The sequence below is a fragment of the Vipera berus genome (assembly GCF_964194415.1).
Source record: "Vipera berus genome assembly, chromosome: 1".
Taxonomy (NCBI): Eukaryota; Metazoa; Chordata; class Lepidosauria; order Squamata; family Viperidae; genus Vipera; species Vipera berus.
Window position 1 is genome coordinate 356590364 of NC_138202.1, and position 23877 is coordinate 356614240.

Genomic DNA, 23877 nt, shown 5'->3' on the forward strand with positions numbered 1-23877 from the left:
TTACTAGTCCTGGTCTAAAACATAAATAACCAGGAGAAAACGTCTTGGTAAAAAATTTTTTCAACGGCAGGAAAACCTTCTGAAAACAGAACTAGATCAGAATAGAATAACAGGAAAACAGAGTTGGAAGGGGCCTTGGAGGTCATCTAGTCCAACCCCTGCTCAGGCAGGAAACCCTATAGTACTATTCCAGACAAATGGCTGTCCAATGTCTTCCAGTGTAGGAGCATTCACAACTTCTGGAGGCAGGTCGTTCCACTGATTCATTGTTCTCACCGCCAGGAAATTTCTCCTTAGTTCTAGGTTGCTTCTCTCCTTGGTTAGTTTCCATCCGTTGCTTCTTGTCTGGCCTTCAGGCGCTTTGGAGAATAGTTGCTCTGATGTGTCTTTGGTACAGAGTGCAGGACTCACATCCATAGAGAGAAGGGATAACCACAGGCCTGTACACTTTTGATTTTTTGGAAATACGTTGTGTTGAACATAGAATTATTGGATTGGTAGGGGAACGTGGAGGTCTTCTAGTCCAACCCCCTGTTTAAGCAGGAGAGCCTACCGTTATGTCCAATCTTCTCTTCTTAAAAACCTCCAGTGATGGAGGCAATTAGTGCCACTGATTAATTGTTCTCATTGCCAGGACATTTCCTGGCCCACCCCATCCCTGTCACTCTGCTTGTAGGAATCCAAACGGGCAAAGCCACCCAATGAACAAAAACAGGAATAAGGCGGAGTCCCACCAGCCTGCCAATTGCCCACCCACTCCTGAGTTGTCCCTTGCTCCGTTGCATGTTTTAGCATGAATCCAAACTGGGCCTATGTTTGGTCAACAGGAAGGCAGGGGGAAGTAGACCTCTGGGGCTTTTGAGGAGGTACATCTACAAAGGAAGAAGAAGGGGACGACAGAGAACGAGGTGGCTGGATGGAGTCACTGACGCAGTAGGCGTGAGCTTCAAGGGACTCCAGAAGGTGGTAGAGGACAGGAAGGCCTGGAGGAACGTTGTCCATGGGGTCGCGATGGGTCGGACACGGCTTCGCAACTAACAACAACAAAAAATCTACAAAGGGGTTGATCTATCCTCCAAAGCACCTGGAGACAGAACAAGAACTAACTGGTGGAAGGGCATTAAAGAGAAATCTAACCTAGAACTAAGGAGAAATTTCTTGGAAGTTAGAAGATGTCTCGTTTAGTGGACTGTGGGTGACACGACCGCAGTCTTCCAATATTTGAGGGGCTGCCATAAAGAAGAGGGAGTCAAGCTATTCTCCAAAGCGCCCAAAGGTAGGACAAGAAGCAATGGATGGAAACTAGTCAAGGAGAGAAGCAACCTAGAACTAAGGAGAAACTTCCTGACAGTGAGAACAATTAGCCAGTGGAACAACCTGCCTCCAGAAGTTGTGAATGCTCCAACCCTGGAGAGCGCCCTCAAGTTCCGAAGGCAAGCTGTTCCACTGATTTTTAAGAAAAGACTTGTCAGCCACTTGTCTGGAATGATGTAGGACCGTGGTGGTGAACCTATGGCCCGGGTGCCACAGGTGGCACACACAGCCCTATCTGCGGGCACACACGCCGTCGCCCCAGTCCTAGGCCTTCAGCTGGGTTTTATAAAACCTTTTCGCTTTAGGCCTCCACTGCCATGTACAAAAAAAAAGGTTCAATCAATCAATCAATTTCAACTTCTCACGGGGAAAAAAAGTTCTCGCAAAGTTGGAATTGATTGATAGAACTTTTTAGACCCACCCAGTCTGCCGTTACCACTGCAGCCATGCCCACCCAATGGGCCACGTCTACCCAATTGGCCACGCCCACCCAAAGGGCCACAACCACCTGGCACCCGATGATACGTAAGTGGGTTTTGGGTTGCAGTTTGGGCACTTGGTCTCTAAAAGGTTCGCCATCACTGATGTAGGGTCTCCAGCTTGAGCAGGGGGTGGACTAGGAGACCTCCAAGATCCCTTCCAACTCTGTTATCATGTGATTCTGTTCACATGAATTCGGGCAAATTCCAGGAGACAGTGGAGGACAGAGGCCTGGCGTGCTATATAGTCCATGGGGTCGCGAAGAGTCAGACATGACTTAGGGACTGAACGAGAACAAATGTGATTCTACTCAGCTTTTCTCAAGACCAGCTAAAATTGGATAGATGCTGCTGCTTAGGTATGGCGCCAGCATTTCTCCCAATCCCCATGCGTTTGCCTCTAGTTCCTTCTAGAGTTTGCCTCTGAATGAAAACCTAGTTAAGCTGGATGTTTAAAGAGCTGGAACTTGCAAACAGTAAGAACTGGGTAGAATAAACTCACGTCATTTCATGTTTTGCTTAACGGAATTTATTCTACCAGCTGCAACACTTAAACCCCAGGGAATTACATTTTAGGATTATATTAGCCTTCAGCCAACGTGGTATGTTCTAGGTATATGCCCTCTCAGTTCCATAATCCAATAATTGGGAAAGGCTAAATCAGAGGGCAGAATTCGGATTTCAGCATGGAAGAGCTGATGATGTGAGACACATTTTCAATCTTTCCTTGACGTAAAGAACGTCCTGTATACAACAAATGGAAATGTGGCGTTCTTCCATGCAACAGATCCATGTTTCTGACATTTTTTTCCTATAATTTCCGTTCTACAATGAGCTGTTGAGGGAGCTAAGTACTTCTAGCCTATCAAAGACGAGGATTAGGGTCGACCTGATAAGTGTCTTCTTAAAGGGCTGTCACAGACAAGAGGGGAATTAACACTGGAAGTTTTAAAGAAGAGAATGGACAGCCATTTGTCTGAAATGGTATAGGGTTTCCTGCCTGAGCAGGGGGTTGGACTAGATGACCTCTGAGGTCCCTTCCAACTTGTTGTTGTTGTTGTTATAATTATTATTATTATTGCCTTGTTGCAATTCCAAAACAACTGGAGCACCACTTGAACACCATTGGCATTGACAAATTCGCCATCATTCGTCCCTTCCAACTACTTCTTTTTCTTCTTCTTCTTCTTCTTCTTCTTCTTCTTCTTATTATTATTATTATTATTATTATTATTATTATTATTATTATTATTATTATCATTATCATTATCATTATCATTATCATTAATTATTATTAATTATTATTAATTATATTATTATTCTCTACGGCAGGAGTCTCCAAACTTGGCCCTTTTATGAATAGTGGACTTCAACTCCCAGAATTCCTCAGCCAGGCACCTTTCTGGGAGTTGAAGTCCACAAGTCATAAAAGGGCCAAGTTTGAAGACCCCTGGACTAGAAAAGCTTCAAGGTCCCTTCCAGGCCTAGAAATCTATGTTCTATGCTAGCTCACAGCACACAACCTAAAATGGTCCAACGAAACACAACTGCTGCAGTGATGGGATTCAAATATGCAAACAACTGGTTCTCTGTGTGAATGCTGCTTCTGGAAGTCCATTTTGGGCCTGGGCAACAAAACATTAGCTACCGGTTCTGCCGAAGTGGTGCGAACCGGCTGAATCCAAACACTGAATTTGCTGGCGTTGCACAACATGTGCTACTCAAAGAAATAAACGATATTAAAACACTGCCCAACCCAACTTTCTAAAAGAACGGTGGGTTCTCCTAACTCAGGGGTAGGCAACCTTGGCTCTTTTATGACTCGTGGACTTCAACTCCCAGAATTCCTGAGCCAGCCTCCTGTGGCATGTTGCATGAATCTGAACTTATGCGTAGGGGTGGAAAGGAATCTGACACAGTTGGAAAAAGAATATTATTAGCCCAATCTTTGCAGCGGAGAGTGGCCAGAGAAATTCCCAGCACTCCATTCTCCTGTAGGTGGATTGGCTCTTGGCGGAAAAAAAGAAGTCACGTACGTTGCTAATTGGAAATGCAACCGGACAACTGCAAATTGGTGTGTTTTTTTTTTTTGGTTGTTTTTTTTAAGATGTCCCTTGCAATCTGAAAAGGAGAAGGCATCTGAAAGGAATTCTTTCCCAGGCGGACCAGTAAACAATTGCTCCAAAGAACATTTCAAACAAGAAATCAACAAGCAGCCTTCCCATATCACCCAACGGCAAGATAAAAAGCAATATTGCTACCTCGTACATCATAAATCGAGTGCCAGGTCAACCCTCTTTGCACTGGGGCAAAGCTGGGAAAACACCACCCTCTAGAGGACATTCATTGCATCACGCCAAGGTTACCTTGAAGTAACAACTGTGGTTTCCTCCCCCCCCCCCCCCCGTTAAAAGACCCAGGGCTGAGTAAGGAAGGCAATTCTGCTAACTTAAAAGGGCGGTATATAAATCTAATAAAATTAAATAAAATTAAATTAAATTCTTCTTTGGTCGGATCTTCTCCGGATGTATTGGGACTGCAACTCCCAGAATCCCCCACCCACCTCTGACCTCCTCAATCAAGCGTAACCGGGAGGCACCCTAGGTGAAGTGCCTGGATCCCGCATGGACTTTGAGAATTCTTGCTGGCTTATCTGCTGATAAAAAAGAGGAATCGGCACTACTGAAAAACCTCCAAGTTTCTAGTGTCACGGCTTTAGTGGCAACCTCTCACTTTTCTGCACCCAGGCTGACATTAAGAATAGAACAGAACAGAACAGAACAGAACAGAACAGAACAGAACAGAACAGAACAGAACAGAACAGAAAATATGGAATGGAGTGCAATAGAATAGAAAAAGGGAGAGAATAGAATAGAATAGAATAGAATAGAATAGAATAGAATAGAATAGAATAGAATAGAATAGAATAGAATAGAATAGAATAGAATAGAATAGAATAGAATAGAATAGAATAGAATAGAATAAGAAATAGAATAGAATAGAATAGAATAGAATAGAATAGAATAGAATAGAATAGAATAGAATAGAATAGAATAGAATAGAATAGAATAGAATAGAATAGAATAGAATAGAATAGAATAGAATAGAATAGAATGGAGGAATGGAATGCAATAGACTAGACTAGACTAGACAAGAATAGAATAGAATAGAACAGAACAGAACAGAACAGAACAGAATAGAATAGAATAACAGTTAGAAGGGATCTTGGAGGTCTTCTAGTCCAACCACCTGCTTAGACAGGAAACCCCTATACATTTCAAAAAAAATGATTGTCCAAACTCTTCTTAAAAACCTCCAGTGTTGGAGCATTCACCGCTTCTGGAAGCAGGTTGTTCCACTGGTTAATTGTTCTAACTGTCAGGAAATTCCTCCTTAGTTCTAGGTTGCTTCTCTCCTTGACTAGTTTCCATCCGTGGCTTCTTGTCCTGCCTTCGGGCACTTTGGAGAATAGCTTGACTCCCTCTTTGGGGCAGCCCCTGAGATACCGGAACTTTGCTATCCTGTCCCCCCTCATCCTTCTCTTCATTAAACTGGACATACCCAGTTCCAGCAACCGTTCCTTATATGTTTTAGCCTCCAGTCCTCTGATCATTTTTGTTGAGATGTGTAAAAGCTCAAAGGAGATTTTAATAGGCCAGTTGGTAAGATAGGAAACATATCTGCTAAAAGTAGGAGATTTTGTTTTTGTTTTTTTTTGGGGGGGGGTTTTCAAGGGAATCTTTTTTTCAGCCCAAAGCTGGACTAGAGTCACCGTCAGAGAAGACAAAAATCACAAACATCCATCTCAAACTTTTAGTCAACGCTGCCGAAGATCAAATGGAAAAAGTCCCTGGATTGTTCAACCAAATCACTCGTTTACCGATTGGGTTATTGAAAGCAACAGAGGGGGGGGGGAGCCATTTTCCTGGGCTACCTGCTATAAGCTCGTTCTTTTTTTTTTTTTTTGCAATAATGATTTGCCTCTGCTAAACTCTTAAAAAAGGTGGCTCTCTGACTGAATGTTACTTTAAGGAAGCCGATCTGTTTTTCAGGCACGGAACAGAAGCTGTCATGACTTTTAAGCCTGCTTTCCCATAGGAATCGTGCTAGAAAAGGATGGGAATTTGGGCAGAGTGACAAGAGAGGAGACACTGCAGGCCTGCTGAGATTTTTGTGTGTTTATCAAACTTCTGGATTCCTCATTTTCTCACTTGCATTGCGCTCTCTCGCTCTCTCTGTCTCTGAGTCTTTTTTCTCTCCTACACATCTCACAAACCTCTATGGAGATTCTCAAACTTCCTGGAAGAGAATCGAAATGTTTTCAAAGAAAAGGGAAAAACAAAAAACCGGAGAAAGTCCAATAGCCTTTTTTTTGAGGGGGGGCGGGGGGGAAATAAGCACCTTTGGGGCAGATCACACAATCACTTGAGAAAGAGATTCCTCCTCACTTGACAGGAAATTTGGCAAAATTATTCGAAAGAATTATTCCGCTGTACTGCTGAAGATTAAACTCGCTGTTTCCATTCCAGTAAAAAAATAAAAATATTTAATTTACAAAGCATATTTTTTTTTAAAAAAAAACAAAAAACTGGTCATTTTTAGTTTTCAGAAAAAAGTCCTCAGCGGCACTTAGTCCCTAAATAAGAGCATTATTATTGACAAGGGTTAAAATTCACTAGAGAACCTGCAGACAAACAACCACCTTTTTTAAAAAAAGCATGATCCACATACTGAAAAACTGAACACAACACACAGTAAAAATTCAAAGAATTTGTGCCATCGGCCCCAGAGGATTCCACAAGGAGGACAGCTACAGAACATAATATGATGCTGGCATCCCAGGGGTTACCCCCACATCACAGATGTTGTGATAAGGGAGGGGGGGAAGGAATGGATGGATTGATAGATGGATGGATGGATGGATAGGTAGGAAGGGAGGGGAGAGAGAGAGGGAGGCAGAGGGTGGATGGAAGGATGGATGATAATAGATAGATAGATAGATAGATAGATAGATAGATAGATAGATATTTGTGTGTAAATTATTCAAATTGCTAATAAAGAATTTTTTTTAGGGAGGCTAATATGATCATTTCGAACTTCTTATGTTCTCATCAGTTAGTCATACCCTTTTTATCTGAGATATGACTAACTGATGACAGGTAGGTAGGTAGGCTGGGTAGGTAGGGAGAGAGAGAGAGAGAGAGAGAGAGAGAGAGAGAGAGAGAGAGAGAGAGAGAGAGAGAGAGAGAGAGAGAGATGGAGAGAGAGAGAGAAATACAGTAGATATAGACCACAGGTCTGCAACCCGCGGCTCCGGAGCTGCATGCGGCTCTTTCAGCCGTCTCCTGCGGCTCCCAGTCCTCTGCCATGTGCAGTTCAAAAAAAAAAGTGGAGCTAAAAAAGTTCAACCAATCAATTCAAATATGCAGGGTAAGTGCATATCTTGCCTTGGCTCCACTCTTCAGACAAACCCTGTTCTGCGCATGCATGCATGTACGCGCATGTGCACACATTTTTTGCGGCTCCCAGTTTTTTCTTTTGTGAGGGAACCGGTTCCGAGTGGCTCTTTCACTGTTTCAGGTTGCTGACCCCTGATATAGACAGATGGATGGAGAGAGAGAGAGAGAGAGAGAGAGAGAGAGAGAGGGGGGGGGGCAGGCAGGCAGGCAGGCAGGCACAAATATGGATGGATGTAGTTGAATAGATAGATAGATAAACAGACAGACACTGACAGATAGTGGTAGATGGGTGGGTGGGTGACAGACATACAGACCATCAGGCAGATGGATAATCTGTTGTGCTGAGGATGCTTGTCTAAAATGGGGAAAGAGAAACAAATAGGGAGGTCCTGAATCTGGACCTGGATAAAAAAAATCTGGTTAATTTTATTATTATTCAGTCTTTCTATGTTGCCTCATCAGGATAGGGGCGGCGGGGGGGGCAGTGTTTCTGGGAAGGATGAAGCCCACCAGGAGTACAGACAGGTATCCTTGCACATTCACCTCTTACACATCGGTGAATTTAAAGGCTGCATTTGGACATTTTCAGTCAGAAGATCAGATTTACTGCTCAGGACATAAAAAAAAAAACCAAAGACGCAGCATCCTTTTTTTATAGTTAGGAAAGATATGCCGAGAACACTGTTGGCTGCAATGCAATAGATGACTAAATCGTATTGATTAAACTTTGCAGAGAACCCTTTAAAATGACAGTTGTGCAAGTTTATGCTCCAACGACTCACGCAGAAGGTGAGAAGTTTTGGCATCAAGTTCATAAAAGAGCACGCAAGAATTTCCAGTTCGGCATTCCATCGGAGGCTGGAATGCCAAAGTGGGGAAACACAGCTGATTTATAAAGCCTGGCAAAAAAAACACGTAGTGTAACAGGAAAAGGTTTTAGTGTCTATGGAGATGTTCAGTCATACAGGTCACGATTGTCCCAAAGGTGCTTTTTCCCCAAAGAACTGAAGAAGCTTCCTGGATGAGAAGCAAAACGTCTTCAAGGAACAACAAAGTCCGGTGGCCTTTTGAAAAAAGCACTTTGGGAGAAGATCTTAACAACTCCAGCCAATCCAACGGTTTCTTCCATTGCTTGGAGAGTCTTCCAACAACAAAAATAACGCTTATGCACACACACACACACACACACATCCACGGATGGAGCGCAGAGATATCCAAACGCCTATGTTATTTGTAAGGGGAGCTGGAACAACCCAAGAGTACAGCAGAGACACGGCCAGGGACCGAGTGTGGAACAAATCACAAACTGCTCGTGTGCCATTTCCAAATTAAGCTCTAGCAGAAGTAGTAGAAGACAGCCAAACGGTTTCACAACATGATCCTGACCTTATAATCATCATTTCAGAAAGAACATCAGGAATCACTTTGAAGTCCTGAGCTTCATGGGTAGAGAACCAGAGAAACTGTGGAGAGGGGATCCAATTTGTTGAAGGAGGAATGTGAAGAAAGATCGCCAGAGATGAAGGGACCAAACCGGATATCAGAACAAACCGTGAAAATTGCCAAGCAAAGAAGAGACGCTGAAGCCAAGAAAGACAACATTTCAAAAAAAAAGAAAAAAGCGGGGGGGACTTTTAAGCTGTTAGAAGAGGGAGGAGGAAGGAAAAAAAATCTTATAACAACATCTGTAGAGAAAATGGAAACAGAGACGGAAAAACAATCTTCTTAAAGATCCTAGAAAGCAGGCAGAGAAGAGCAAAAGGGATGATAAAGGGTCTGGAGGCTAAATCGTATGATGAACTGTTGAGAGAGAGAGAGAGAGAGCTAGGTATGTCTAGCCCAGGGGTCTTCAAACTTGGCCCTTTTATGACTTGTGGACTTCAACTCCCAGAATTCCTCAGCCAGCGTGAGGGCCAAGTTTGAAGACCCCTGTCTTAAAGCATCCTGGCTGAGGAATTCTGGGAGTTGAAGTCCACAAGTCATAAAAGGGCCATGTTTGAAGACCCCTGTCTTAAAGCAACTTGGCTGAGGAATTCTGGGAGTTGAAGTCCACAAGTCATAAAAGGGCCAAGTTTCAAGACCCCTGTCTTAAAGCATCCTGGGAGTTGAAGTCCACGAGTCATAAAAGGGCCATGTTTGAAGACCCCTGTCTTAAAGCAAACTGGGAGTTGAAGTCCACGAGTCATAAAAGGGCCATGTTTGAAGACCCCTGTCTTAAAGCAAACTGGGAGTTGAAGTCCACGAGTCATAAAAGGGCCATGTTTGAAGACCCCTGTCTTAAAGCAAACTGGGAGTTGAAGTCCACGAGTCATAAAAGGGCCTAGTTTGAAGACCCCTGTCTTAAAGCAAACTGGGAGTTGAAGTCCACGAGTCATAAAAGGGCCTAGTTTGAAGACCCCTGTCTTAAAGCAAACTGGGAGTTGAAGTCCACAAGTCATAAAAGGGCCAAGTTTGAAGACCCCTGTCTTAAAGCATCCTGGGAGTTGAAGTCCACAAGTCATAAAAGGGCCAAGTTTGAAGACCCCTGTTCTATGATCTCCACACTCTGAAGGACGTTCCAGCTGTTAGGCTAAAGGAGACCAATGGACAGATGGAGGACAACACTGAAGTTCTATAAAGCAGCATTGTGAACATCTAAGATAGCTTAGAAGATATTCCCTTATTTAAAAGAACCTCTAGTCTGGTTGTTTCCACGTCGGAAAACTACAGGAACCTTCTGGAGTATTTTTAGAAACAAGGAAAGCCCAGAAGAGATCGGTAAAAGGTTTTACCAAACTATACCAGAACATCTGGAAAAGAACATAGTTATCGTTGGAGGAGGTCAGTCTCTATACCAATAAAAAGAAGTTTTAAGAGAGTGTGCAAACTATCACACAGTATCCTTAATTTCGCACGTTACCAAAAATGCTTTGGATCATGTAATGCGGATTAAATCCCTGGATGGAGAAAAAAAAATCCCAGATATATAAAATGGCTTTGGAAAAGACCAAGCAAGCAGCCTTCCAATTTACCCTGAAAATACTGACTTGCTAGATAGTTTCTAGTTGAATGCAATACATCTAACGAAGGAAGCTGTGAATTTTATAAAGTGAGCTGTAGCTCAGAAAAGCTTCTGCCTTTCAACAAAACATGTTAATTTGTAAACTATACCCTCTAATTTCTCCTCAAGGAAGTGAGGAATTGACAATGCAACAGTAACTCAAGAAAGAATTAGACTTTTCTGGTTTTCTTCCAAGGTTGGAAAAGTGAAGCGTTTTGGAAATCAAGTTTAGGTTTTATTATAGATTCAAGTAGCTGCTAATTGGCGTTGCCATAATGACTGCACAAGGGAAGCTTCTTCTAAAACTCTTAACCAGGCTTCTACCAAAGACACCATGGAAGAAGAGATGTCCGCTCTTTCTCTTTGGTCTGGTGGTTTAAGGCACTGGGCTAGAAAGCGGAAGACGGTGAGTTTTAGTCCAGCCTTAGCCATGAAAGCCAGCTGGGTGACTTTGGGCCAATCACCAGGAGATGGTGAGTTCTAGTCCCACTTTAGCCATGAAAGCCAGCTGGGTGACTTTGGGCCAATCACCAGGAGACGGTGAGTTCTAGTCCCGCCTTAGCCATGAAAGCCAGCTGGGTGACTTTGGGCCAATCACCAGGAGACAGAGAGTTCTAGTCCCACCTTAGCCATGAAAGCCAGCTGGGTGACTTTGGGCCAATGACCAGGAGACAGAGAGTTCTAGTCCCACCTTAGCCATGAAAGCCAGCTGGGTGACTTTGGGCCAATGACCAGGAGACGGAGAGTTCTAGTCCGGCCTTAGCCATGAAAGCCAGCTGGGTGACTTTGGGCCAATCATAAGGAGATGGTGAGTTCTAGTCTGGCCTTAGCCATGAAAGCCAGCTGGGTGACTTTGGGCCAATCACCAGGAGACTGTGAGTTCTAGTACTGCCTTAGCCATGAAAGCCAGCTGGGCGACTTTGGGCCAATCACCAGGAGATGGTGAGTTCTAGTCCTGCTTGAGGCATGAAAGCTGGCTGGGTGACACTAGGCCAATCAGTCTCTTTCAACCCAACCCAACTCACAGAGTTGTTGCTTGGGGAAAACAGGAGGAGGAAGGTTTGTTGGATATGTTCGCCATCTTGAGTTATTTGTAAAAAATAATAAAGGCAGAATGCAAATAAATAAATCCCACAGGACGAGTGAACCACCCCAACTCTTGTCCTACCTTAATTGCCCCCATGAAACCACAGACACTAATCTACAGGGAATCTTGGATATTTTTTTAAAAAACCAACAAAATATTGGATCATACGGTCTGTTTGCTGGGTCCCCCGTCACCTTTTTTTGCCAAAATAAGGCAACCTCACTGCTCATTCAGGGAATTTAGACACAAAAACCCTAAACTGCCCCTTCCCATCTACACAACCGCTTTGAATGACAGAAGGACCGGTTCAGGGTTTCTCAACCGTAGCAACGTTAAGATGAGCGGACTTCAACTCCCAGAATCCTGCATAGCTGGCTGGGGAATTCTGGGAGTTGAAGTCCACGCATCTTAAAGTTGCTAAGGTTGAGACAGAGTGGACTTAGTTGGTTGGCCCTGGAACTGGCCTTGAATCCAGCTTGACAATCCCACCAAAGGACAAAATAAAATAAAAATAAAAATAAAATCTCGGGGTGGGGGGGGGCGGGCAGGATTCACAGCTAAATCAGTCCAAACAATGAAAGAGAATGGCTCCAGCAGGTGCAAGGAAGTTATCTGTTATCTATTAACCATTTCCTTTACCACTTTCCTGCCCGGAGAAGACAAACGAGGACAGCGCCAACAATGATTCATTCATTGTACGGTGCAAGCCCCCTTCCGATAAAAGGTTTATATTGCGCGAGTAAACAATTTAGAGAATAAAAACGTAAATACGCGGCTCCCAGGCTGAATCGAACACGTCCAGACTTCTGTCGGGAGGGCAAAGTACCACTCGGTGTCACCACAAACAGGGCAGGAACCCAACCTGATGGGCAAAAGGCCAACAGCTGTTCCGAGTCTCAAGAGACAAAAGGCCTGGCTGGATCAAGACAGCTGCCCACGGAGACCAACATCCTGTTCCCCGGAATGGACCAGGAAATACACATCCAGGGCAGGAAAACCAAGGTTTCCTTCGGGCGTCAGCAATCAGCATTAGAGCTATAGAATCTCTGAACATGTAGGCTCCATTCCTAATCTCCATGAGCAATAGGAACTTGAAAGCTGCCTGGATGGAGGGGACATCCAGTCCGGTATCCACTTCCCAAAAGCAGCTAACAATAAGTTTTGGTAAAGACCAAGAAGTATTTATCCATTTTTGATTTCTTTGCCAAATTTATATCCCAAGTGAGTTAAACTAGAATGGAATGGAATGGAATGGAATGGAATGGAATGGAATGGAATGGAATGGAAAGGAATGGAATGGAATGGAATGGAATGGAATGGAATGGAATGGAATGGAATGGAATGGAATAGAATAGAATAGAATAGAATAGAATAGAATAGAATAGAATAGAATAGAATAGAATAGAATAGAATAGAATAGAATAGAATAGAATAGAATAGAATAGAATAGAATAGAATAGAATAGAATAGAATAGAATAGAATAGAATAGAATAGAATAGAATAGAGCTGGAAGGAACCTTGGAGGTCTTCTAGTCCAGCCCCCTGCTCAAGCAGGAAAACCCATACCATCTCAGACAGGTAATTGCCTAGTCTTTTCTTAAAAAATCTCCAGTGATGGAGCGCCCACAATTTCTGGCAGCAAACTGTTCCACTGGTTGATTGTCCTCACAGTCAGGAAGTTTCTCCTTAATTCCAGGTTGCTTCTCTTTTTGGTCAGTTTCCAACCATTGTTTTTTGTCCTGGTGCCTTGGAGAATAGTTTGACCCCTCTGTCTTGTGGCAGCCCCTCAAATACTGGAGTACTGCTATCATGTCGCCCCTATTTCTTCTTTTCCTTAGACTAGCCAAACCCAAGTCCTGTAGCCATTCTTCGTATGTTTTAGTCTCCAGGCCTTGGATCATCTTAGTTGCTCTTCTCTGATTTTTTCCCAAACTCTCAATATCTTTTTTGTGATATGGTGACCAAAACTGGCTGCAGTATTCCAGGTATGGTCTTACCAAGGTTTTATAACTAGTCCAATCGTCCCTTGGTTATCCTTCAATCTCTTAAACTAGAGCCTACATTGAACCATCTATGTTGAGTTTTTCCAGTTGAATTGGTTTTCCCAGACCTGGGCAGAAATTCAAGTCCCAAGATTCAAGCAGGACAAGAAACAACGGGTGGAAACTCATCAAGGAGAGAAGCAACCTGGAACTAAGGAGAAACTTCTTGACAGTTAAAGCAATCAACCAGTGGAGCAACCTGCCTCCAGAAGCAGTGATTGCTCCAACACTGGAAGTTTTTAAGAAGAGACTGGGCAGCCATTTGTCTGAAATGGTATAGGGTTTCCTGCCTGAGCAGGGGGTTGGACTGGAAACAGGGCTTTTCAACCAGTGGTACGGGTACCACCTGCGGTACATTGGCACCTGGCAGGTGGTAGGTGACCATCCTAGAAAAGTGGTAGCGGGGGAGGGGAAGATGGCTGGAGCTGCAGGGCTGTCAGGGCTCAGCGGAAGCGCCAGGATCAGCGCCAGGCTCCAGCTGGAGCTTGGCACTGATCCTGAATTATAATTAGTTTTAATTTTTAATATGTATTAATTATTACGGGCATAATGGTTTAATCACTTTTTAATTTTTGTATTCTGTTTTTTATTATGTATTGCCCTGTTCACCGCCCTGAGTCCTTCGGGAGAAGGGCGGTATACAAATTAAATAATAATAATAATAATAATAATAATAATTATTATTATTATTATTATTATTATTATTATTATTATTATTATTATTATTATTATTATTATTATTATTATTATTCTTTCTGTCTCTGTCTCTCTCCCTCCCTCCCTCTCTTCCTCTCTCTGTCTCTCTTTTCACAAATTAAAAAAATAACATTTCATACATTTGCTGAAGTGGACTTGTAGTCCACAAAACGTATGCCAGAATATTAGACAATCACCTGTCTGAGATGGTATAGGTTCTCCTGCTTGAGCAAGGGGCTGGACTAGAAGACCTCCAGGGTCCCTTCCAGTTCTATTCTATTCTATTCTATTCTATTCTATTCTATTCTATTCTATTCTATTCTATTCTATTCTATTCTATTCTATTCTATTCCAATCTATTCTATTCCAATCTATTCTATTCTATTCTATTCTATTCTATTCTATTCTATTCTATTCTATTCTATTCTATTCTATTCTATTCCAATCTATTCTATTCCAATCTATTCTATTCTATTTTATTCTATTCTATTCTATTCTATTCTATTCTATTCTATTCTATTCTATTCTATTCTATTCTATTCTATTCTATTCTATTCTATTCTCAATAAAGATTCTATATTCTATTCTATTCCAATCTATTCTATTCTATTCTATTCTATTCTATTCTATTCTATTCTATTCTATTCTATTCTATTCTATTCTATTCTATTCTATTCTATTCTATTCTATTCTATTCTATTCTATTCTATAAATAGTTCCATTTGTTCAATCACACTATTTTGAAAGCGGTCCAGGAATAACAATAAGAACGATGAATGGATCCAACTTGTCTTTGCGTCCGTCTTTTTAAATTGTCTTTCACGCTTCCTTGCAAAAGCAACCATCTTTATTTACAGGAAATTGCTTAAATCTTTGACTGGCAAGCAGTACGACCATGAGGTAACCACCTCAAACATGCTAACAAAGCGGCCAATAAAATAAAATATGACAGCAGACTCTCGATATCCATTTTATGGCTGGTAAATTAATGTTTAATGGCATCTATTAAGAATATCGACATTTCCTAAGCTAACTTCGATCTACGCCAATCTTGTTGCCGACTTGGACACAAGAACCTGACCGAGGCTCTTCATCTACTTCTATTAGCTTTTTTAATTCAGTTTTTCTAACTTTATCTTCTTTTTTTACTAGCGCTTGTTTTTTTAAAAAACCTCTTACTATGTTGTAAGCCAGCCGGAGTCACTGGATCAGTGAGACCGGCGGACCAGAACATGTTATAAATAAATCGGCAAGTAAGTAAGTAAGTAAGTAAATAAACAAATTAATTTGTTTATTTATTTAAGATACCTGGCTTTCAACATCACCCGCGTCAACTTCCCTCCATCCAGTGCGCTCCCACAGAGAGGGCCTCCTCAGGGTACCACCGGTCAGAGAATGTCGACTGGTGACCCCCAGGGGGAGGGCGTTCTCTGTGGGCGCGCCAGACCTATGGAACCGCTTACCGGCTGAACTACGGATGGCCCCCGACCTTCGCTCCTTCCGGCGCGATCTAAAAACTTATCTATTCGAACAAGCCGGCCTGGTCTGATGGGTTTGGGGTTTTAACATTATTTTTAACTAACTTACTACATTGGGCACAATCATTTAACTTTAAATCTTGTATCCTGTATTCTTATTTTTATTGCCCTGTACACCGCCCTGAGTCCTTCGGGAGAAGGGCGGTATATAAATCAAATAAATAAATAAATAAATAAATAAATAAATAAATAAATAAATAAATAAATAAATAAAAATATTCATGTTTGTCAAGCGTTTAACGTTAACCAGCACTGCAAAGATTAAATTTTGCGCATGAGGCCTTTAGTGTCATCCAGTTGACTAATTATGAATGGATGGATGATCTGTCTATCTATCTCTATCTCTCTATCTCTGTCTTTCTCACTATGTCTCTCTCTCTATCTATCTATCTATCTATCTGGATATCTATATCTATCTATCTGTCTATCTATCCATCCATATCTATCTGTCTCTCTCTTTCCCTCTTTCTGTGTCTATCTGTATCTCTGTCTGTCTCTATATATCTATCTGTCTGTCTGTCTTTATCTCTCTCTCTGTCTCTCTATCTCTATCTCTCTGTCTTTCTCCCTATGTCTCTATCTCTATCTGTATCTCTCTCTCTCTCTCGATATCTATATCTATCTGTCTATGTATCTATCCATCCATATCTATCTGACTCTCTCTTTCCCTCTTTCTGTCTCTAACTGTATCTCTGTCTGTCTATATCTATCTGTCTGTCTGTCTGTCTTTATCTCTCTCTGTCTCTCTATCTCTATCTCTCTATCTGCATATCTATATCTGTCTATGTATCTATCCATCCATATATCTCTCTGTCTCTCTCTCTTTCTCTCTATCTGTCTAACTCTCTTTCTGTCTCTATCTATATCTGTATCTATCTGTCTGTCTGTCTTTATCTCTCTGTCTTTATCTCTCTCTCTCTCTATCTATCTATCTATCTATCTATATCTATATCTATATCTATATATCTATATCTATATCTATATCTATATCTATATCTATATCTATATACCTATATCTATATCTATATATAAGGGATGCGGTGGCTCAGTGGGTTAGGACGCTGAGCTTGTCGATCAGAAGATCGGCAGTTTGGCGGGTCGAATCCCGAGTGCCACGTAGCAGAGTGAGCGCCTGTTACTCGTCCCAGCTTCTGCCAACCTAGCAGTTCGAAAGCACATAAAAATGCAAGTAGAAAAATAGGGACCACTACGGTGGGAAGGTAACAGTGTTCCGTGCGCCTTTGGCGTCTAGTCATGCCGGCCACATGACCACGGAGACGTCCTCGGACAAACGCTGGCTCTTCGGCTTTGAAATGGAGATGAGCACCGGCCCCTAGAGTTGGAAACAACTAGCACGCATGTGCGGGGGAACCTTTACCTTTACCTTTATATCTATATATCTATATCTATATATCTATCTATATCTATATCTCTATATCTATATCTATCTATCTATCTATCTATCTATCTATCTATCTATCTACATACATACATATATATATATCTGTATCTCTCTCTATCTGCATATCTCTCTCTCTCTCTCTCTCTCTCTCTCTCTCTCTCTCTCTCTCTCTCTCTCTCTCTCTCTGTCTGTCTCTCCATCCATCCAATTTTCACCCTCCTGAACTGCCCATCTCCCTCAAAGTGAGAAGCTTGTTTTTCAGTCTCTAACTCTTGCTTTCCAACTTTTTGCTCGTTTTCTAAATTTGTTTGCCAGGGCGGGTGTAACCAATAGGGTGGAAGGACAGAGCAAGAAGCCTACAAGCTGACATGTAGTAAACCATAATCCACTTAGGGTTGTGGCTTGCCCCCGCTGCCTGCAAACCCCAACAGGCTTTCCCCCAAAGTAGTTCATAGCCGGCCATCAACACAGCCCAATCAACAAATAAAAAGCCACACACAACCAAGCACCGCATAAACACCACACACAGAACAGCCCAAGGCACACACTCTGCTCGGAAGACAAAATCTCTGGTCCCGGGGACCAGCCCAGATTGGATCCTGCAGCATTATTCTGGGACACGTAGATTCGCCTTCATTCGTGGTTAATTACTCCTGAATGATAGCATTGCCCCCACCCCCACCCCCCAAAGATACAGACAGCATCTTCTCTCCTGGGGTTCTGAAAAGAACAAGCAGTCCTCAACTTACAACCATTTGTTGAGTGACCGTTTGAGGTTTCAGCCACCTGTCTGAAACAGAATCTCCTGCTTGAGTAGGGAGTTGGACTAGGACAGGGGTAGGCCACCTTGGCTCTTTTATGACTCGTGGACTTCAACTCCCAGAATTCCTGAGCCGGCATGGCTCAGCATGGCAACCTCTCCCTTTCTCCTCAGCATGGCTGGCTCAGGAATTCTGGGAGTTGAAGTCCACAAGTCATAAAGTGGCGGCCAGGGGTAGGCAACCTTGGCTCTTTTATGACTTGTGGACTTCAACTCCCAGAATTCCTGAGCCAGCATGGCTCAGCTTAGAAACCTCTCCCTTTCCCCTCAGCGTGGCTGGCTCAGGAATTCTGGGAGTTGAAGTCCACAAGTCATAAAGTGGCCTAGGCCTAGGCCAGGGGTAGGCAACCTTGGCTCTTTTATGACTCGTGGACTTCAACTCCCACAATTCCTGAGCCAGCATGGCTCAGCATGGCAACCTCTCCCTTTCTCCTCAGCATGGCTGGCTCAGGAATTCTGGGAGTTGAAGTCCACGAGTCATAAAAGAGCCAAGGTGGCCTACCCCTGGACTAGGAGATCTCCAAGGTCCCTTCCAACTCTAGTCTGATTGATATGGACATGTAAAATTGTAAAATGTGTATGTACTGTATGTATTACCTGCACTTAAGTTTTGGTCTCCGGTCTTGGTTGATGTGGGGACCCTTACTTGTCTTAGTCTGGGTTGTCTTTGGGTTAGTATGCTTTTGACCTGCTGTCATTGTTTTGTATGTGTGTTGGCAAGCTGCCCAGAATCTATAGGAATGGGAGGCGGTAATAAATTCAAACAAACAAACAAATCTTCTGCATCTGTTTTCAAAAGGGAGGCTTACCATGGAGAGGGGAGCCAGACGGGCTGCTGGAAAGCCCTGGCACGGGACTGCAGCGCCCTCCTTGTTTGGTGGTCAGCTCTTGCTCGATCTCCTCCAGCCCGGCGCTCTTCTGGAAGCGACTCATGCGGTTGACGACCCGGGGGGACGTGTGAGTCCGAACGCAGGGCTGCCCTCCGTAGGGATTGATGGGGAAGACGTGGGAAGTGCCTCGGAGGGTGCTGACGGCCACCCATCGGCAGTCGTGGCTGAAGGCGATGTCTTGCACCTGGAGAGGGAAAGAGGGGTGGGACGTCAAGGGGGGCAGCTACAAAGGCAAAGGCGCATCAAGGAAGCAGAATATGGGTAGCTCAGGGTTGAAATGAGGGGCCCTTGGGGCTCTCTGACCTTGGCTGTTGTTGTCTTTTTTGCAGACGTTTCATCACCCAACTAGGTAACATCAGTGCTAGAAGGGAGAGGGTTTGTGAAGTGGAACAGGAGGAGGAGGAGGAGGAGGAGGAGGAGGAGGACAAGGGAGGACAAAGGAGGACTAAAGGGGTTTTAGCTTTTTAATATTGTTTTAATTGTTGGGCTTTAATCAATTTAATTCATTTTAATTTTATATTATCTTTTTATATTGTCTTTTATATGCTGCCCTGTAAACCGCCCTGAGTCCTTCGGGAATAGGACGGTATAGAAAACTAAATAAATAAATAAATAAATAAATAAACTGTGGGGTCCTTGGTGCTCTCTGAGCTTGGTTGTTTTCTTGCAGACGTTTCATTACCCAACGAGGTAACATCATCAGTGCTAAAATCCACGCCACATCAGCGCACCCACTTCCTTGCTAGCTTGTTTCTCACAAAAAGTTTGTGCAGGTTACAAAGAGCCCTCGACTTACAACCACAAATGGGACCAGGACTTCTGTTGCTAAGCAAGGCGGTTGTTGTTAAATGAGCCACGCCCAATTGCAGGACCTTTTTTTTGGGGGGGCCACCTTTCCTAGGTGAATGATTGCAGTTGTTAAATGAATCGTGCAGCTGTTAAGCCAGAGATCTCCAACCTTGGCAACTTTAAGACCTGTGGACTTCAACTCCCAGAATTCCCCAGCCTTCTGGGAGTTGAAGTCCACAGGTCTTAAAAGTTGCCAAGGCTGGGGACCCCTGCCTTAAGCGACTCCGGCTTCCCCTCATTGACTTTGCTTGTGGAAAGCTGGCTAGGAAGGTCACAAATGGAGGTCATGTGACCCGGGGACGCCACAACCCACGTAAATACATGCTGGTGGCCAAGCACTTACATTTTTGATCATGTGACCGTGAGGACCACCAAAATAGTGCCCCACAAATTTCGCTTGCTAAGCAAAGACGGTCGTTAAAATGAGTTGTGCTCCATTTTACTGCCTTTCTTGCCACCTTTGTTAACTGAATCACTGCCGCACGGTTGTTAAATAAATCTGGCTTCCCTGTTGACTTTGCTTGTCCAAAGGTCACAAAAGCGGATCACAAGACCCCGAGAGACTGCAGCCGTCGTAACTGTGAGTCAGTTGCCAAGCGTCGGGATTTTGATCACGTGACCCTGGGGATGCTGCATCAGTCCTAAGTGTGAAAAACAGTCGTAGGTCACTGTTTCCAGGGCCGTTGTAAATTTGAACGGTCACTAAATGAATGGTTGTAAGTCGAGGGCTACCTGTATATGAGAATAAGTGTCAGCTTGCAGCTCAAGTATCCAAATAAAAGTCCAGGATTACTTTCATTTCTGAAAAACTTACTGTTTATTGAATACAGGGCCTGGCAAAGGCGAGGTAAAACTAACTCTAAAATCCCAAGGCATCAGACCGTAAGCCAGGGGTCTTCAAACTTGGCCCTTTTATGACTTGTGGACCTCAACTCCCAGAAATCCTCAGCCAGTGTGCCTCACTGGCCAAGTTTGAAGACCCCTGCCGTAAACAATGACCTTCCCAGCCAACCCCCCCCCCCCCCCGTTCTAGATGTTCACGTAGCTCCTGTAAACAAGTTCTCTTTGTTATGGGAACCATCTGCTATCTTCTTCACACCTGCTAAAATGTCCTTGAAAGGTTTCCTGCCAACTTTCAGCAAGCTTCTGTAGAACTGGAGAGGTTTCGTTTCTCTAAGTAACCCATTCAAAAAAGAATTTCTCTCCTCCCCCCCCCCCGCCCGCCTTATTCTAATGGCAAGATGAAAACAAGAGAGGCGCATAGCTGCCAAAATTTCCCTCCTGACAATAAATCCTTGTGAAAGTTATCCTTGAACATATGGAGCCAATGGCTGCTGAAATTCCCAAAGCCAGACTTTAGTTGCAGGAAGACAGCATCAATACTCTTATTCCTTATTCCTGGGTTGAAAAATACAGGGGTGGGAGGAACAAGGAAAATTTTTTTTTAATTAATTAAGAGCAGAAGGGGGTCAAAAGTTATGGTTTAAACTTTGGGGTCAAAAGTTTTATTAACGCAAGGCCAGGTTTGCGGGGAATTTTAATACCGACTCCAGCAACCCGATAGCTTTAGAAGGGCTTAAAAATGCTTTCCAGCTCAATCAAGAGCCCAACTCAATAAAGCGCAGGGTTGTCGCAGCAACACAAATTGCCGCAAACACACACACACACACACAGAGAGAGACCCCCAAAAAACCCGCAGGAGCCTGCTGTAATTTTTTAATTGAATTTGGCTCCAGGTACTGGTTTTTACAGCAGGCCAGCTACGTATTAGCTTGCTTGCTCATTTTTCATCCTAAGAAAACATGAAAAATGAGAGGTAAACAATCACCAGCCAAAACAACAGATCTCTCCCCAAAGTTTTGGATGTGGTCAGAAATTAAAAGGGAGGGGAACTTCCCTCTTCCCAAAAGGAGGAAGGGCTTTGAACTGGGTTTTTTTTCCCTGAATGAAGTTGCACACAAAAACGTGCAGATCGTTCCCAGCCAACTGGGAACTGCAAAAAAATAAAATAAAAAAATGAACGTTTCTAAAGAGGTCCAAATCTGGGAAGCCATAACTTGATTTGGAAAATGTGGCATTCGGAAAATAGCGAAGGGATGATGAAGTTTTAAGTCTCCCTCCGTGAATCCACACATGCTGCTGGATCCAGTGCCTGTCTGACTCATACAATGAAAGGCATCAGTATCCTGAAAGCACTGGGTGATTAACTAGAGATTGCCTCCATCTCCACTCTGGAAAGAGTGCAGAGAAAGCAACAAAGATGATCAGGGGACTGGAGGCTAAAACATATAAGGAACGGTTGCAGGAATTGGCTCTAGGTCTACTTTAATGAAGAGAAGGACAAGGGGTGACATGATAGCAAGTCTTCCAGTATCTCAGGGGCTGCCCTAAAAAAAAGAGGGAGTCAAGCTATTCTCCAAAGCACCTGAAGTCAGGACAAGAAGCAACGGATGGAGACTAACCAAAGAGAGAACCAACCTGGAACTAAGGAAGAATTTCCCGACAGCGAGAACAATTAAGCAGTGGAACTGCTTGCCTCCAGAACTTGTGGGTGCTCCATCACTAAAGGTTTGCAAGACAGGAAATTTGTCTGAAATGCTATAGGGCAGGGGTGTTAAACTGCCGGCCAGCGGGCCATATGCGTCATAGCGAAACCACACCCACCCCATTGCCGGCGATGGGGAAAAAAAGTTGTGATATGTCGCGACACGTCATGTCATTTATTTCGAAATTACAACAGCACTGAAGAAAGTGACTTAGAGCAATAGCACTTTGACTCATATACCACTTCACAGTTCTTTACAGCCCTCTCTAATTGGCTTTACAGAGTCAGCCTATGCCCCCCCTAACAATCTGGGTCCTCATTTTACCGACCTTGGAAGGACAGAAGGCCGAGTCGACCTTGAGCCGGTCAGGATCGAACTCCTGGCTGTGGGAAGAAACAGCTTGCAATACTGCATTCTAACCACCAGGGCTCCCAAAGGCACAATATTGGAACTATGACTTTATGTAGAAGGACAGGAAGAGACTGGGGGCGGAGTCAAGAGAGGAATCAGCCTGGAGTCCTTGCGTTCCCACAAATGGTCTAAATCAGTGGCCCCCTTCTGGACACCAGGGACCAGTTCTGCGGAGAGAGGTTTTTCCATGGATGGGAGGAGGCGTGGTTTCGTGTCCTGCCTGTATCCCCCGGATGGGGCTTCACTTGTTTGCGTGGCATGCTGCAGATGGGGGCCGGTTCACGAACCAGGGGTTGGGGACCCCTGCCCTTAGTTCAACCCCTCTTCAATTCCGTGGACTCTTATCTAGCACCAATTTGGTGCTGACCATTAGTTGACTCGATTCAAGTAGTCCTTGACCTACAAAACCACTCATTTAGCGACCACTGAAATAGCAATAGCAGTTCGACTTATATAGAGCCCCAAAGCGCTTTACAGCACAATCTGAGCACTTTGCAAGGTCAGTCTACTTGCCCCCAACATTTCGAGTCCTCATTTTACTGACCTCGAAAGGACAGAAGGTTGAGTCAACCCTGAGCCGGTCAGAATCGAACTCCTGGCTGTGGGCAGAGTCAGTCTGCAGTGCTGCATTCACCAGGGCTGAGGAGAAAACCAATGCAAAATGCAGACCCTCAGATCAAAAGGGGCTAGGAAGGAAAAGCTAGGACCATGAAAGAAAAGAAAATCAACTCGCTCCACATTTGGCCATCCTGAATCTCTCTCTCTCCCCGCGTGAGGGGAAAATCGGGAAACTGCCAGAGCAACTTTCCGGAAAAGAAAGTATGTTGTCGGAAAATACTTATTTTTAATTTAAGGGTCCTAAGATATCAAGGAGTCTTCTGGGTAGACAAGGAGGCAGTGGGGACACTGTTAACACTGCCACCAGCAGTTATGGCTTTTCCACAGCGGGTTATTTAGGAGAAAAGGGCACCCAATCCCTGACAGAAGCCGAATGGGCTGCTTCTCTGTACGATAAGTGAGCCCAAGACGGCTTTGCCAAGCCAAAATAGCGCGTCAGTTCTACAGGCTCTGAAGCCGTGCCACACCACCAAAGAAATTATGAATACAAATATATACTTATATTCAGAATATATATATATATATATATATATATATATATATATATATATATATATATATATATATATATATATATATATATATATATATATATATATATATATATATATATATATATATATATATATATATATATATATATATTTGTGTGTGTGTAGCATGTGTATATACACACACAGATATA

The 23877-nt window shown here is 43.4% G+C and overlaps 1 protein-coding gene across 1 annotated transcript in view; it reads right to left on the reverse strand.

The window, feature by feature from the left end:
• The window catches only part of BCAS3 (BCAS3 microtubule associated cell migration factor), a 720894-nt gene that overhangs the window by 424686 nt on the left and 272331 nt on the right, over positions 1-23877 (reverse strand). Inside the window, exon 16 of the mRNA XM_081346686.1 lies at positions 18688-18952. Within this exon, the coding sequence (XP_081202812.1) occupies positions 18688-18952 (265 nt within the window). The remainder of the gene's footprint in view (positions 1-18687; positions 18953-23877) is intronic.